Source organism: Corvus moneduloides, chromosome 16 (assembly GCF_009650955.1).
Source record: "Corvus moneduloides isolate bCorMon1 chromosome 16, bCorMon1.pri, whole genome shotgun sequence".
In the NCBI taxonomy this organism is placed as follows: Eukaryota; Metazoa; Chordata; class Aves; order Passeriformes; family Corvidae; genus Corvus; species Corvus moneduloides.
The window spans coordinates 8,098,046-8,114,142 of record NC_045491.1 but is presented as its reverse complement, the minus strand read 5'-3'; the positions used below and the strand labels follow the sequence as shown (position 1 = coordinate 8,114,142).

Below are 16,097 nucleotides of genomic sequence, written 5' to 3'. Positions count from 1 at the left end.
TGGAAAGGCCGGCTGCTCCAGCTTCAGTTTGAGTTGACACCAGGGTAGAGCATCCGTATTAGAGAGGCAGGGATAAAACTGGGAGCCAGGAGGGGAGAGCCGAGACCTCTGGCAGTGCCCCCTGTCACCGTCTGCACCCACAGCAGAGCCTGGCACCATGATAGGCACGGGGCATGGTCAAGATGGATCCAGAAAGACAAAGCCATCAGGAGGAGAAGGGATCTCTGCTCCCTGCGTGCAGTTTTGCTGTCGGGGAATGCCAAGCTTTCCAAAACAAGGGGTTTGTAGCCAAGAGCTGGCCTGGATTCACAGCAGAAAGCTGGGAGGGTGAGGAACATCACTTCAAATGCTACATGTGGTCTGAAAACGGCATTTTCAAGGTTTCACAAGCAGCAGAAGCACAAACTTTTGGATCTCTGGACTGACAAGACACATTCCTTTGGAGGCTGTGCCTCAGCATGGAGCCAGTGGGGGCCCTCACCAGGAAAACAATTCAATAATCAGAGACAGGCACTGGGGACCTCAGCAACACCCCCACAGGTCAGCACTGTGCTGAAGGTGATGGCAACATCCTCTGAGCTCATGTGACAAGATCCAGCCTGAGCAGAACCCCAACACCAGGCGAAAATCAGCGGGGAAGGAAAAGGACAGTGGGACCCAGACGTCAGCAAATGTCCTCGATCAGCACTGCAGGGAACAATGCCTGGGTGGTTGTTTTAGACCAGGAGCCCCTCAAGACAGCAGCAAATAGGTTTCAAAATATATTACATCTTTTTATTGCCAAGCGTGCAGACCATGAAGTGTGTGGGGGACACGACACTAAGAAAAACTACAATTGGAGGGAGGGCAAAGCAGTAAAAATTTAAAAGTAAGACTACTCCTTACAACTGCCAACACTTCGGTTCAAAGAATCAACTGGAGGAAGTTTTCCTTAAAAATACAGCTCTAAATATGGCATTGGGCCCCAAACTCTGCAAACACCAAGGCTTTGGTCTGGGCTAACACAAACCAGGTGGGAGAAGAGGATGATGATGGCAGATGTTCTAACACAACTCCACAGGGCTGAGCGCCTGATTCTTCTCAGCATTTCTTGTAGCAACCAGAAAACTCCCTACCCCAGGAACACAGGCAGGAATAAGCCAGGAGAAAGCAGGCAACTTCAGTGCTGGATGCACTGAACTGGGGCCAAACTCGACCCCTGCAGTGTCCCTGCTCCCAGAGCCAGCCTCGGATGGGACAGAGCAGCTCGGCTCCCCCAGGGCCACAGCAGCTCCTGTTCCTGCTCCATCAGAGTGCAGCCAGTCCCTTGGGATGGGACACTGTGCCAGGAATGCTGCACCGACTCGGCTCTCTCCACCTGGAAGGGGCAGTGGAGAACGGCTCTTCTCGGGGGTCCCAAGGCACAAGCCCTCACAAGCACAGCGTTTCCTACTCCTCTTTGCTATCCCCAGCTCTGGGAAGCAGCATGTGCTCAGTGTGATCCCTCACTCGGCAGCCTGAGATTCCAATATGGATCTCGGGACAACGCTGGGCCAGGTTTCCTTCCTCCTCAACCGCAGCACGCCCCCAGTCAGACCAGCACTGAGAAACCAGAGCTCTAGTACATTCTTCTCGGAGAGGGCAGCACAGGGACACAAGGCTGCGAGCCCACGCTGGCTTGGGAAAAGGGGCTGGAAAGGAAACCTACGGCATTTAAAACACTAAAGTGCAATGAAAATGTCCTAAACCCTTTGAAATCGATCGCAGCAAGAGGGGTCTGCAAAGTTTCAAACTTCCAGTTACTGCAGGGCACCCTTGAAACAGACCCGACAACCACCAAGTAAGAATGGACCAAGGAGCCCTTTGGTGAAACAAAGAATATGAGCCCACCATAGAATTTCAGCTCCTGGGGTCAAACATCATATTTAAAACATTTGGAAAGGAAAAGTGTTAAAGCAAAAAAAAAAAAAACCAAAACAAAACAAAAACCAAAAAATACAATTCTTGAATCTTGCGCAATGAAACAGTTAAACTTTTTGGTGTTTTCAAAAGAAATCCCAACAGAGAACCTGGCATAATTTTATCTGCTTCCTAAGGGAGAGATGGCCACTTGACCCATGACTCAGGACACCATGGCACTGGACATGTTCCATCCTCACGTATGTCTCAGCATTCCTCCATTCATAAAACCAAATCCTTCCTGTTTACTCTTCAGCCTGAAAGGAAAAACCAAAACTGAAGCTAGATGGAAGATAGCCAGAGGGAGGAGAAAGTTTTCACAGACTGGAGGCCAGATCTCATCAGCTCCATGAGCCTGCAAAGTGCAATCCTCAGTGCCGCCTCATTTTAACTTTCCTGGCGGGGCTGCCATCCTCTTCTTCCTCGTCACAGTCCTCCGTGTACTCGTAAGACCTTCGCCAATAGTTCTCGGAGCTGAAGTTGCTCCGTCTCCTGTGTTTTGGTAAGAGGACTGAGCGCCTGTTCTCCTCCTTATCCATTTCTAGAATCCGTGGCCTATGGAGAGGGAGAAAACAGGAGTGAGAGCACAGCACGAGGGGATCCAGGCGTTCTCTCCTGGACACTATCTGCAGCTCATTCTCCGTGATAGCTCTGCCTGTTTTCCCACTGCTTTCCCAGCACTGGGTACTTGGCAGAGCAGGAACAGATCACCAAGCTGCACCTCCCAAGGGGAGTTCAGAACTTTGCTATGATGGGCCAGTTCTTTCCCTTCCCAAGGCAAGCTTTGGCCTTTACCTCCATCAGGAACACTTCCAGGCACCTCTTTTTTTACTTGCAGCTTGTGGCCCCAAGAAATATCCCTTGGGCAGAAGGGTCTCTCTCTACTGCAGCAGAATTTAGAACACAGAGCTGAGCTCCTTATGGTGCAGGATCACACCACACCTCCAAAATCCTTTGTCCTCTCAAATACTAGCACAGTGCAATTATTATTTCTGCAGAGCTGCCTCTGATCATTTCATAGCAGGACTGGGCTGGTGGGCTGCACACACCACTTATTTTACCCGAGTGGTTCCTAAGAAATCCCACTATGATATCCACGAGAATTACCTGTTATACTGGACTCTCTGAGGCCAGAGAAAGAGAAAAACATGTTTTTCACACCCATCTGCTGCAGAAACCTATGCAAGCCATCCCCCACAGCCTGATAAGGTCACATCAGGCTGAAAAACAGCTCTGACGGATGTACACATTTGTCCCGCATGATCGCTCCCCTAATCGGACACCAGCCCACTGCGTGCTCCCAGGGAAAATACATCTGCAGCCCAGCTTCAGATCCTCATCCATCTTCCCAGCCTGCGTCCAGGTGAATGAACACTGCTCACAAACAAACCATCCCCACCCTCCTCCCTCCGGGACAGGTTCAAACAGGGCTGGGACCGCATGGCAGCCAAGCCCTGCGACCAAGTCAACTTTTGGGTTGTACCCATTATGCAGAGAATGCCATCTGGATCCTCAGGAAGCTTTGGAATTGGAATATCCAGGACAGCTGGCAGACTGGCCATCACTCACGGCTATCAATGTGCTCACACCAAGGTGTTTAAGGGAAGCCTTGCTGCAGAGCTCAAGCTTGTCTGAAACCTCAGCAAGGAGCTTCCCTGAAGGTCAGGCTTAAGCATCCACACAGTCTGGTTTCTCACACAAAAATATACACACACAGCTCTGGAATCAAAACAGGCCTGAGAAGCTTCCCAAGAAGTCCTTAACCTTTCCCAGACAGCAAACCCTCACGCTCCCTCCCAGGACTGCTTTCATAATATAGTTTAGCGCAGCTGCACAGGTTGCTTGGCAATAGAGGTCAAAAATGATTAGCTGCAGGGAAACTATTGTTCTGAACGACTGCATTATCAAAAGCCAGCCAAATCTATTGCTTCTTCATTATGCCACTCGCAGGATAAACAATGTAAGCTGCTTACAGCCAGAGCTCAGCCTCCACAAGTCTGGGAGGAACATGTAAAGAGCTCTGATAAAACAGATTTGGGCATTGCAGAAAGCACCTGGAAGGTGCAAATCAGAATGTTTTTAAACATGTTCTGAGGCCAGGAACCTCGGCCATGCACTGATCCAGAGACATCATCCCAAACGTTGCTCTTAGGAGAAATCATCCTACCTGTGGGCAGCATCAGGATCTGCTTTGCGATGGGACCGCTTTGGTTTCAGGATCTGGTCCCGGTTGCTTCCCGACAGGCGGTCAGAGTTATAACCTGGTGGCAACACAGAGCTACTCAGGGATTTTGTTTCCAATCGAGGTGCGTCTAGTCTTGTTCTGCAAATATTTAAAAAGAAGAGAATTTGCAAGGAGTTTCTACAGAATCACCAGTGCTGCAGCAGAACTCTCCATCCCAGCCACACAGCTCGGGAGGAGGGGCAGGAATACCACACTCCACAGCACAACAAGCTGCAGCTTTGTGGTACTAGAAGCTTCACAGAATGGCTTGGGTTGGGAGGGACCTTGAAGATCATCTCATTTCAACCCCCTGGCCCAGGCAAGAACACCTTCCACTAGACCAGAGTGCTCCAAGCCCTGTCCAACCTGGCCTTGGACACTTCCAGGGATGGGGCAGCCACAGCTTCTCTGGGCACCCTGTGCCAGGGCCTCCCCACCCTTACAGGAAAGGATTTTTTCCTTCTATCTAATTTAAACATACTCTCTGTCAGTTTGAAGTTTCCCCTTTATCCTGCCTTGGCTTAGGGACACAGAGTCATGAGGTGAATGCAAAAGGTGCTGGGCTCACTGCAATTCCAGCTCCGGGATACGGAGCAGAGGTGCTGGAGCAGCTGTGAAATCCTATGAAATCACAGCGACTTGGCAATAACTCACAGCTCCAGTTAAGCCACCTGGGTGGGAGATGCCCTGCAAAAGCATCATCACCTGCAACAGTAATAACTGCTTCCACCTGGAAACTCCCTCCTGCCCACGGATCTCCCGGGGTCAGGTGTTCCTCAGCTTGACTAAGAGGTGCAAAGAGTTGAAGTACGAGTCAGGAGAAGGTGTAGCAAACAGAAGCTGCACCACATCCCTTCCAGCAGCTCTGCACACACTCAAGCTATGCTGGAGAGCAAGCACAGCTCATTCCAAAGGAGAACTGTCACAGGACTGTAGCCATGCACAGGTGGAGGAGGCAGCAAAAATGAAGGGAGAGAATCTCTGCTTGCTCTCCAGTGCTGAACTTTAGCTCTTGAGGGAGGTTTCCACAGGACAATCCCAATCTAAACTTCCATTAGGAAGCACATCCAGTTGCCAAGCTTCTCTCTGCCATCAGGGAGAGCCTCTTCAGCTAATCAGGGTGATGCCAGACTGGCACAGGCGAAGCTGGGCATGGCAGCCTGAGTTTGCCCAGCATGCTAGAAACAAGGCACACTTCTGCAGGCAGCTGCCAGGCTGAATCCTGTGCTACTCCACACTGTCATCCTGAATTGTTCTCAGCTCCAGGGCTGGACCCAGTCCAGCCTGAACACCAAAGGCATTGCAGATCCTGCCCCTGACAAGTGAGGTGGTTCAAATACCTCCCAAATACAACTGCAACTGCAGGGCTGCGATTCAAACAAACCAACCCCCAAATACAGTGCAAGGGCAAGGGAACACCAACCATGCTCCCTCTGGCCAGGTACAAGGAGAGGTGACACTAAAACAGAGAACAATGTACCTACCTAACTTAAATAGAGAAACTATTTATGAGTGGAAGCAGAATGGCAGCAAAAGCCCTCTAAAATGCCTTTCAAGACCTGGTTCAATAGGTCTCATTTCTATATTCACCTCCCACGTTACCTCTCCCAGCATCTCATAAATTGAGAGCACCGTTCCTCCTCTCCTCTGGCTCAAAGCACTTCCAAACCCCGCTGGCTCCCGGCAGCCCTGCGCTCCAATACACAGGAAATGCTGAGTACTGAAGTGTTTATGACCTGCTTGGTAACCACGCTGCTCTGGAGAACCCTGCAAAAGGCCACTGCTCCTCCAGCTCCCACAGCTTTGCTCTCCTGCCACTGTCAGCAAAAACACGCTCGGAGCAGAGGCAAGAACAGAGCCAGACTCCAACGTCTGGGACGCAGCGAGCTCTGGCAGAATTCAGAGCTGAATATCCCAGCTCCAACTGGGATGATCCAACTGATCTGATCAGGAAAGCTCAGGGCTCATCCTCACCATGAAAAAGAGGAAGAGGAGTTTTATGAGGCTGCTGGCTGCTCCCGAGCCTCTCGTGCTCACAGGCCACCAGCGGAAGTAGCTGTTTTCCTGGTTGCATAACGCTCCATTCCAGACAAAGTCGCATGATCCCGGGAATCGGGAATGGCGTTTGTGCAGCGATCCACGGCGCGGGGACGCAGCGCAGGCAAAGGGCACAGCGGCCCCACTGAGGCGCCGCAGGGACACGCAGGGGACACGGGGAGGTGGCCGCCCTCGCCGGGGATAAGCAGCAATTAATAAGCTCTATTTGGCAGCAATCACAGCGCAGCCTTTGGCAAACATTGCTGTGGATTCACCACGGCTGCGGAGGCTACACAGAAATAATTACCAGGGGGTTTATGCTTTGCTCAAGACAAAAATCCTGGTGTGGTTTCATCTGGCCTGTCTGATGGGCAGAGACACTTCCGCTCTGACACAAAGCAAATCAGGCCCCAAAAATCAGGGGGAGGCAGAAGGACACACTGCTGCAGAGGGGTGGCTGAGCAAACAAAGCCAGTAGAGCTCTGTCCCTTCAGCAGAAATGCACCAGGTCAGCTGGGTACCACCAGGGAGACCTCACTGCTCCTCCCAGGACTTTAAGGGGGCTTATAAAAAACAGAGCAACTTTTTACATGGGGAGATGGTCATAGGACAAGAAGGAACAGTTTTAAACTAAAAGAGGAAGGATTTATATTAGATATTAGAAAGAAATCCTTTACTTGGAGAGTAGTGAGGCACTGGCACAGGCTGCCCAGAAAAGCCGTGGTTGGACAGGGCTCTGAGCAACCTGGTCTAGTGGAAGGTGTCCTTGCCCATGACAGGGGTTGGAACGAGGTGAGGTTTAAGGTCCCTTCTCGCCCAGACGCATTTTGAGGGCAGCCAGGCTTGACTGAAACAATCCAACACCCTCAGCTTTACCAAAGCTGAACAAAGCAAGAGGCAGAGCCAGTTTAAACAGGTGTGTTCAATATCTGCACCAGTTTGGGCAGCTTTAGCTTATTTAGCTGTCTTTTCCAGGGAACTGCTCCACAACCTAGGACAGGCGGCTTCTCTTTCCCAAAATCCAACCAAAGCAGCTGTAAGATTTGGAGGTGCCTCCTTGTCAGCACTTGTGCTGCTTTTCCCTGGTTGCTCCAACACCATGAGCACAACAGCTCTAAGTTCTTATCACAACCTCTCGCCCCAAACCTCACGTGGCCATACCCAGCTGTGGGGTGGTTTGGCTACAGCCTGCCTTTCATCCCACTCTGTTTCCTGCCACATCTCATCCTGCCTACCGGGGTCTGGGCTGATTTTGCCAGGCTAATGCCTCAGGGCTGCTGTTTTTCCTGCCTTCATTCCATGGGTTTCTCTAACCAGATGTCCAACTCCACTCCACTGGCTTTGTGCCATATCCTCATAATGTTGCCAGACTTGTTTTGAAACCAACTAAGCCATCCAAAAGCTCATCCAGTGTGAATCCAGACCGCTTGCCTGTGAGCCTTATGCCAGCCTGAGCCACAACCACAGCCCTGCCACCAATGCCCACATTTTTGGCTAGGTTTACAGGACTCAAAGTTGTGTATTTTCATTTACAAAGATGCTTCTTGACAGCAGAATTACTGCTAACACCTTCCAAGGCACAGTCAGCAGGGGTCAATGTGTGGCAGTCATGTTTTTCAGTCTCCCAGTAGAAGGAACTGATGAGAGAGGACATTTCTAGGCAGAAAAGGTTTTACCGAGGGACTTTGGGGTGGGGTTGGTTTACTCTGTCTCCATTTTCTTAAGAGCTTTAGGAACAAGCACTGATCAAGAGTGCTCTTCTAGAACAGGAAGCCTATTTCTAAAACAGCTTATGGAGCTTGGCTTCCCAACACAGACTCAAAGGACAAGTTCCGTAACGAGCACTGAACTATCTACGTTTCCCTCCAAAGCCAGTGTCTTCCTCTCTCCCCAGCAAACAAAAGCCATGATACCAAGGAAACTTTATCTGCTTTACAGGACACTCTTTATCACAAGCATCAGCTTCAAAAGACCATCCAGGCAACTCACACATGTGGGTATTACATGACCAGACACCTGAACACACAGCCCAAAACAAGAGTTTGAAATCATAGCTGTTTGGAGCTGGGCAGCCAAGGAAAGCCAGGTGTTTGGGCACCAGCAGGGCTTGCAATCCCAGACATTACGATGAAGTGCTGCTGCACAGAGCCAAGAAGTTATTAACCCTGAGGAACACGTTCCAGTCACTTCCACTGCCGGGTACGGCAAGACACAAGCGAGCGTCAGAGTGACACCTAATCAAGGTGTAAGATCAAGCCAGCAAATTAACGAGCAAGGCAGTTTTCAAGTGTTTAAGCATCATGACACCACATCCACGTTTATCTCGCTGTCTGGAGGGCTTCAACACTTACTTCCGGAGGATGATGACAGCTCTCCTCTCCTTGATGTCCTGTGGTCGAATGCAGTGTGTGATTTCGTCAGCCGCATACCCACTGACAACAGAAACAAAAAGCCACCGTCAGGGAGATGCCAGGCAGGAGCAGAAAGTGGTTTCCATTCTCAACAACTCAGTTTGGCCAGTAGTTCCTAACTTCCACCAGGAATTCCTCCTGCAAACACCACCCCCCAGGCACACAGGAGCTAGATTTACAAGAAGGAACCAACATTGGGAAAGAATAAGGAAAGTCAAGGGGTTTGGAGAGGTTTTATGATTCAATTCTTCAGCATACCCCAGAGGAAACTGCCACCTGCTCCAGTACTGTGAAATAAAACATGTAGAAATGTAGAACCGTAGATTCAGACGATTAATTTACGAAGAAATTAGAAAGCAACAGGGGAAAAAAATGAGCACATTCCTCCAAAACATCATCTCAAACATGCCTATGAGAAAAGCCATCTCTCATGGCTCAGATGTGCAGCACACCCAGACCCAAACATGCAACAGATCAAGGAGGTTTTTTAGTCACAGAGGGGCACAGTGCTGGAAAGAGCTGAGCCTCTCAGTGCCTTCTCCTGGGCACAGACACCTCACCACCCTCCCCATCACATGGCACATTCTCAGCCACCGTACAAACATCACCAACCCTAACCCAGTATACATGGCGTAACCTTCAAATTCAGACCTGCAAACCAAGCTGCAATCCCCTAAAACCTCCCTATAACAGGGTGAAACAGCTCCCTGGGTGGAGGAAAAGCCCAGGCTCAAGCAGTAGCTGCTATCAGCAGGAGTGTTTCACCGTGTGAGATGACTCCAGATACTTCACATTTTCAGCAGGCTGGAGAAAAGCCACGGCCAAGGACAGCCCCAGCTTCCCACAACACACTGGAGCATTTCCACATGGCTGCTTCTGTTTCCAGCAGGACTCCTGGGCCCAGCACAGCAGGTAAAATCACGGAGGGTCCGTGGAGAGCGGCCATCACACCTGTCCAACTCACAAACCCTGCTGGGAGCACATCCCGTCACTCCAAGGGTGCGAGCCAGCAGATCCCAGCGGTGGGGCCTGCCCTCTACCTGCCGTTTGGAGAGTGTCAGCTCACACAGAGCCTTCTGGACGCCAGTGTGGGGAAAAGAGACACTGAACACCTTCAGAGCCTCCTGAAACACCTGACAAGGGCAGGAACACCTTGGAAGGCACTTGGGTGAAGGCTGCTCAAGCCTGCACACCCAGCCTGAAGCAGAAACCACCAGGCCCAGTGTCGCCACAAGGCTTTTCCATGCCGCTGCTGGCATGCTAGGGTCAGGGGCTGGCAGGTGATTCAGGACACTCCAAGCAGAAAACAGCTCACACATGCAAGTCTTCTCCGGGGACAGGACCGGGTTTCCTTGATCTGGTTAGATAACCCACCCACTCACCCAGAAACACACACCTCCTCACACACAGATTTCCTGCTCTGGGAGGACAGCTGAAAGTCTAAGACCAGTTAAAGCAGGGGTGATGTCCATCCCCACCATCCTCCAGGCATTGCAGAACACGACAGCATTATGCCAAGGGGCTTATGATGATGCTCTATTATGTTCTAGGAATCTCTGCGTCAAGCTCCAGTGAATTCATGAATATCACCCACGTTAACATTCAACTCAGCATCCTCAGCAGCATCCTGAACACCAGGGAAAGGTCTGCTTCCAGACCTGCACTCTCCATCATGAGATTTTGTCCTGGACACTCATTTTCACTCCTTTCTGAGGCAGGAACCCCCTTTTCAGATCACTTTCAGAGTGGCACCAAGAAGCCTGGGGTCCCAGATGCACATGGGCAGCATCAAACAACAGCCCCACCACTCCAGTCTGAGGCCCAAAGGGGGACACACCAGTCTGCCAAACTGGTGCGGGAAAACTCTGCTTGCACTATATCATATACAGCGATGGTGTGTCTCTGCACAGGCAGAGAAATGGAAGAAAAAGAATATTTGGTTGTGTCATACTCGTGCTGCCTCGTGCCAGCATGAACTTCTCACCCACTGCCTGGGCTTGCACACCCTGAGGCAGACCCTGAAGAAAAACACCCATAATGATATCACGGGTCTACCCACAGGTTTCTTGCCCAGAGAACAAACCTAAAGCAACTTGGAAAGGAAAATCATAAATTCCTGCCCATGAGAACACCTGAGTGTGACATCTCCATCCCAGAGCGTTTTCCAGAAGAACAGGGGAAGTGTTGATGTCTTCCATACACACTACCCCAAAACCAAAGCCCAACTCCAAACTAAGCTGTCAAACCTTACACCCCCTGAGTCTCTCTTTCCATCCAGAAGAGCTACTGTTGAGCCAGAATTGATTCACACAGAGATAAAAGTGGATATTTTTGTGCAAACATCCCCAGAAAGGAAGCCTTAAAGTTCTACAGACTCTAACAAGAAAAGCTTGAACAAATCTCTGCCTCATCACCACTGGCACTGGCATGAAACTTCCTCTGCACCAACAGCCTGTTCTGAGGGATCAGGCTATTTTGGAGCAGACAGCTGCAGAGAGATTCCTCCAGCTGGGAAGGAAGGAGGTTCATCCTCCAGCGATTCCAACCTGCTCTGATTATGCTTCCATCAGGCACGCCTTGAGACAACAGGAGGGACACACATCACCGTGTTCCCCTGCCATTACAAACAGCCAGGAGATGACCTGGAGCACTCTCCAGCTGCGGGAGGGAAGCCCGTATGGCACAAGCTCCCGGAACTTGGGAAATGTTACCTGTGCCTTTCATTGCTCCAAGTGCAGCTGCACCATTTCCAACGCTGAGACAACACACCTGGCAGTTTCAGTGCCAAGATTTGCTTCCTGTGACAGCAGCTGCAGGGCAGGGATCTGGCTGGAACCCCCCCATCCCAGCTGGCTCCACACACCCCCTGCTCCCTCCCTTTTTCCCAGCCCCAAGCACTGTCAAAACACACGTTCTGCAGATGAAAGGGCAAATTCCTCCATCTCCCTGCCACTGCTTCTATTGGTTGATGCTCAACAAATAACTGTTAAAATAAGAAAAACCCACAAACGTGGTGAGGTTAGCAGCCCCTTCCCAGGGAGGTGATGGGCCACAGGACTGGGATCCAGCAGCACACACTGAGGTGATGCTTCCTCCTGGCCTGGCTGCCACTGGGACAAACCTGCAGGAGCACCCACTTCCCAGGGCTGCGGGAAAAGGGGGGACTGGACGACATCATCTTCTAGATCTCAAAACCTACAAGAGTAAATCTTCCCTGCCAATGTGAAAGGAGAGGGAAAAGGGTCTTGCTGGGAGAGGGAAAGGCTCATTAGCAGGTCACGGGGTGGCTCAGCCTTTGGCTTCTGGCAGAGGGGCACAGCCCAGCCAGGTGAGTTGCTGTTCCACCTAACCTGTCGTTTGAGGTCTGAACATTTTCCAAGGAGTCTGAGGCAGGTTCAGTGCTGGGAAACACCACATCCTGCTTCAGGCCAGGCAAACAAAGTCAAGGAAGGGAAACAGGGAAAGCCCTCTGCAAAATCCCTTCTGCGTAGGCAGCTATGAAATTAGGAGCAGGAATGGAACAGGGGTAATCTGGGGACAGCCTGAGAGTGCTGTGGGGTCAAAGAGAGGGACCCAACAGCTTCCTTTAGATCCTCACGATTTCTACACAGCACCCAAATGCACGTGGCTACCGCGGCTTCCCCTGAAAGGCTGCATGCCAGGAGCAGCCACTGACCCAGCAGGATTCGAATCCCAGACATTACAGGCATGCCACCTCTATCTGTGCCCGTTCCCTATCTCCAGGGCAACTGCCTCCAGCAACTGCTTACCCAGAGGAGAAAACGTCAAGTTTAGGGCTGGATTTGGTGACACACCCCTGAGCATGCTCTGCACCTCTCCTGCTCCTCCTGATTGCTGGGGTTAGATGGGAGACCAGGAGATCTGCTGTGAGGCAAGGAATTGATTCCAGCCAGGATCCTATAAACGCAGAACAGTCACTTTGGCAGAATCTCCCTTAAGTGAGTGCAAAGTACCTGCTAACTGCTGTACCAAATTTGAAATAATCCCTGTTTTAAAGTCTTATTATTTGCTGGAAAGCAGAACATCTGACCATGATGAAGCTGCAGTGGGTGGGTTGGAAAGCAGCCCTTGGATTTGGGGGGAACAGGCATCTTCATTTGATTTGTAGAATTTCTTCAGCCACATTAATAGACTGATAACAGCACCTGAGTGACACTGGCCAACAACAAACACCCCTGGGAGACACCCCACTCCAATGCCATGAGCCCGGAGCCAGCAGCCTCTTCCCAGCAGTTCTGAAGGAAGAGCAAGGGTCTGGAAGAAGAAAACATCATTCTCTGGTCCTAGAGCAGAGAAAGCATCTCTCCTTCCTCCCACCATCCTCCACTGCAGATCCTCCTCCACAGTTTTTCAAGAGGCTTTGACTGCAAGACTTGAGGCTGACCCTGCATTAGCAGCTCTGCCAGAATGCTTCCAAGCACGATAAAACTCTCACTGTCCTTAAAAAAAAAAAGGCCTCTGGCTGTAAAAGGAAGGACGACTGCTTATCCAGGCCTGACAGGGAAAGACAGCAGAGGGGTTCGCATCACCAGCAGGAAAATTAGGGTAGAAAGTTTCCCTCCTGATATCTCAGAGAAGTCAGGGAGCAGAGCAGCTGCCTTACACCCAGCAGTCTCCATCCCTGGGGATGGAGTTTGCTCTGCAGTAAAAGGATACAGGGCAGGATGGGTCCCCTTGGGTCCCATTTCACAAAATCACCCTGACCTCTGGTCCCCTGCACAGCCCTGTCAAACCACCAGAGTATGAGAAAATGTCCTCAGTGCCGTTTCCGATTCCCTCTGCAGCCTCCCTCATCCCTGGCCAATCCACACAAGTTACCTAACGCTGGGGTACAGCGATGATTAGTTAATGTTTGTGCAGCTTTTCCGAGATAAAAGCTACGTGAGATCTCAGCATTTATTATTGATGCACCAGTCAAGGAGGCCAGGTGTTTGTGGGGGGAAAAATTCCTTCTCGAACCCTGCGGCGATCAATTTACAACCCAAAGCAAGGGATTGTGTTACCGGCCTGAGAGCCCGGAAAACCAGCCTGGACCTTCACCAGTCTAAAAAAATAACCCCCCGAACAAGGATACAGCTGGTAGCTCAGAGCACTGCTAGCAGAGTCCCGGTGATCCCTGCTCCTGGCAGGGAGCACTCTGACCTTCAGGGACACAAGGGACTGGCAGCCCCCGTGCCAGGCTTTGAGCTGCCCTCCCCAGGAGCTGGACACCAGCAGGATCCGTACACTCCAGCCCTTCCTGTCCCCTTACCTGCCTGTCCCCTCACCTGCCTGCTCCCCTGTCCCAGCCCGTACCGGGAGGCAGTGGGATTAAGAAGCAGGCGTTTCCCAGTGCCAATCCCAGCTTTACTGCCGACCAACTGCGTGACCTTGGGCAGGTCATTCCACCTCCAAGGCTCTTCCTCAACACACATAAAAGTCTTTTCCTGTGCCTGTGACCCGCTGCACTTCCAAGTGACAATCACACGGGGCTCTGCGCTCTGGTCTCCCTATCATCATTGGGCAGGGGAGGGTTCGGCATTCCCAGTTTGTAGACTGGGAAGACGAGGCCATTCACACCTCCTCTCCACGATTAAGGTCAGGTCAGGGAGGCACCGGCCGAGCTAAGAATAGACCCAGGAGCCCCATCCCTACCAGCTGCTCTGCTCTGACCACTCTTGGGCAAAGGATCCATTTTGTGTCTCAACGTGTTATTTTAACCATTTACAGCAACTACGGCAAAGCTCAGCTCCACGAGCGGCCACGCTCCCACCAGCACTCGCCTCAAGCCCCGCGGAGAGGGCACCTACCCAAATCCTCACCTACCACGACGGCAGGACCCCCCCCCCCAAATCCCTGCTTCATTCTTTTCACCACAGAGAACCCCTGAGTGCCTACAGACGAGGGAGATGGAGCCCGAGGCGCCGTCGGGGCGCGTATCCGTGCGCCTCGTGATCCGCGTTACACAACCGGGCCCCGGCTCGTTAGCGGAGCCTCGGCAACGGAGAGTTACCTGAGCACCGTGACGCTCCCCCTCTTCACGGGCAGGAAGAGAACGGGCTCTGAGACCCTGATGGGTTTGAACTGGAATTTACACCCGAAGCAGAGCGCCGAGTCGCTGAAGAAGGAGACGGAGACGATGGGCCTCTCAAAGATATGGATGGGGTCCACGTGGGAGACAATGCAGCCCCCGGGCTGGTAGTCGTTGATGACGGCACTGTTCACAAAGCCCTCGGGGATCACCCGGTGCTCCACCAGCTTCCTGATCACCAGGTCGTGCACCCACTCAGGGATGGCATCCACCTCCCCCCGCGGGTACAGGCGCTCCTGGCCGGGGCCTCGCCGCTGCAGCTGAGACCCGTAGGTGTAGCCTTCACCGAAAAAATACTTGTTCCGCAGCGGTGCCCGATCCACCGTGTGCTCCTTGTAGAGCCCCTTCTCTGCCCGGGACACCACGTCCTCGATGCGCGCCTCGATTTTGGCGCACTCCTCGGCGCTGAAGAGGCGAAGCTGGCGGATGCCGCTCTTGACTTTCCGAGCTTCCTCCTCCTCCTTCTGCTCCTCGTAGTCGCTGGGCTCGGAGCCGGAGTCCTCCTGGTGCCGCCGCTTGCGGTCGTACGGAGGTTCGGGGGGCTCCCGCGGGAGGCCGCCGCCGCCGCCGCCTTTGTGGCCGTCCCGGTAGGGCATCATGGACTTGAGCTTCTCCCGCAGGTCCGTGTAGCCGCTGCCGGCCATGGCGCGTCCGCAGCCCCCGCCTCTATCGATCCCGGCGCTGCAGGCGGCGGCGGGCGGCGGCGGGGAACGCGCAGCTGCTGTTCATGGCACCCGCCGCCCTGCCAGGAGAGAGAGCCCCGCAGGACGGGGGGGAGGTGAGGACGGGATCCCGGTACCGCGCCAGACCCTCTCCCGCCCCCCCCCTTCACGGGAGATGGGACCCCCCTCCCGGCGGGCAAAGCTCCCGCCCTCTCCCTCCCTCCCGGCGCAGGGACGGCCTGGCGGACGCCACACTCACGGCTCGGCCCGGGGCGGGCGCGGACAACGCTGCCGGTGCCGGTGCTCACGCGGCGGCAGGGCCTGACACATTCCCAGTGGCGGCCCCGGACGCCCTGGCCGTTTCCACTGCCGCGGCTCTGCCCATGGCGGGGGGGCAACCGGAGGAGATGTGAGGGGTCCCGTGCCGTGCCGAGGGACAGCGGCGGGCGGGGGTCTGGCGCGGCCCTTCCCGCTACGTCACCGGGAGCCGGCCCGACATCCCGGATCACCGCGGGGCCGCCCCGCGCCCCGCCCCGCCGCGCACGCGCCACCACCGCCCCCGGCCCCGCCCCTCTCGCGCACGTACGGACAGAGCGCGCGGCCCGGCCCCACCCCCCGCGCGCACCGACCGGCGCCGTTAACCGGGACCGGGAGCCCCGCCCCGTCCCGCCCCGCGCGGCGCTGATTGGCCGGGGGCGGCCGCGAGCGCCGCGGGCCGGCGGCTGATTGGCCGG

General features: G+C 53.3%; 1 protein-coding gene across 1 annotated transcript in view; it reads right to left on the bottom strand.

The window, feature by feature from the left end:
- ALKBH5 (alkB homolog 5, RNA demethylase) overlaps positions 1-15,895 on the bottom strand; it is a 17,440-nt gene extending 1,545 nt beyond the window's left edge. The window contains exons 1-5 of the mRNA XM_032125839.1: positions 15,623-15,895; positions 14,624-15,443; positions 8,551-8,631; positions 4,106-4,261; positions 1-2,493 (exon numbers count right to left, since the gene is read on the bottom strand). The exon at positions 1-2,493 is cut by the window's left edge and continues 1,545 nt beyond it. Coding sequence (XP_031981730.1) covers positions 2,310-2,493; positions 4,106-4,261; positions 8,551-8,631; positions 14,624-15,345 — 1,143 coding nt within the window. The 5' untranslated portion in view covers positions 15,346-15,443; positions 15,623-15,895 and the 3' untranslated portion in view covers positions 1-2,309. The remainder of the gene's footprint in view (positions 2,494-4,105; positions 4,262-8,550; positions 8,632-14,623; positions 15,444-15,622) is intronic.
- Positions 15,896-16,097: the final 202 nt, after the last annotated feature.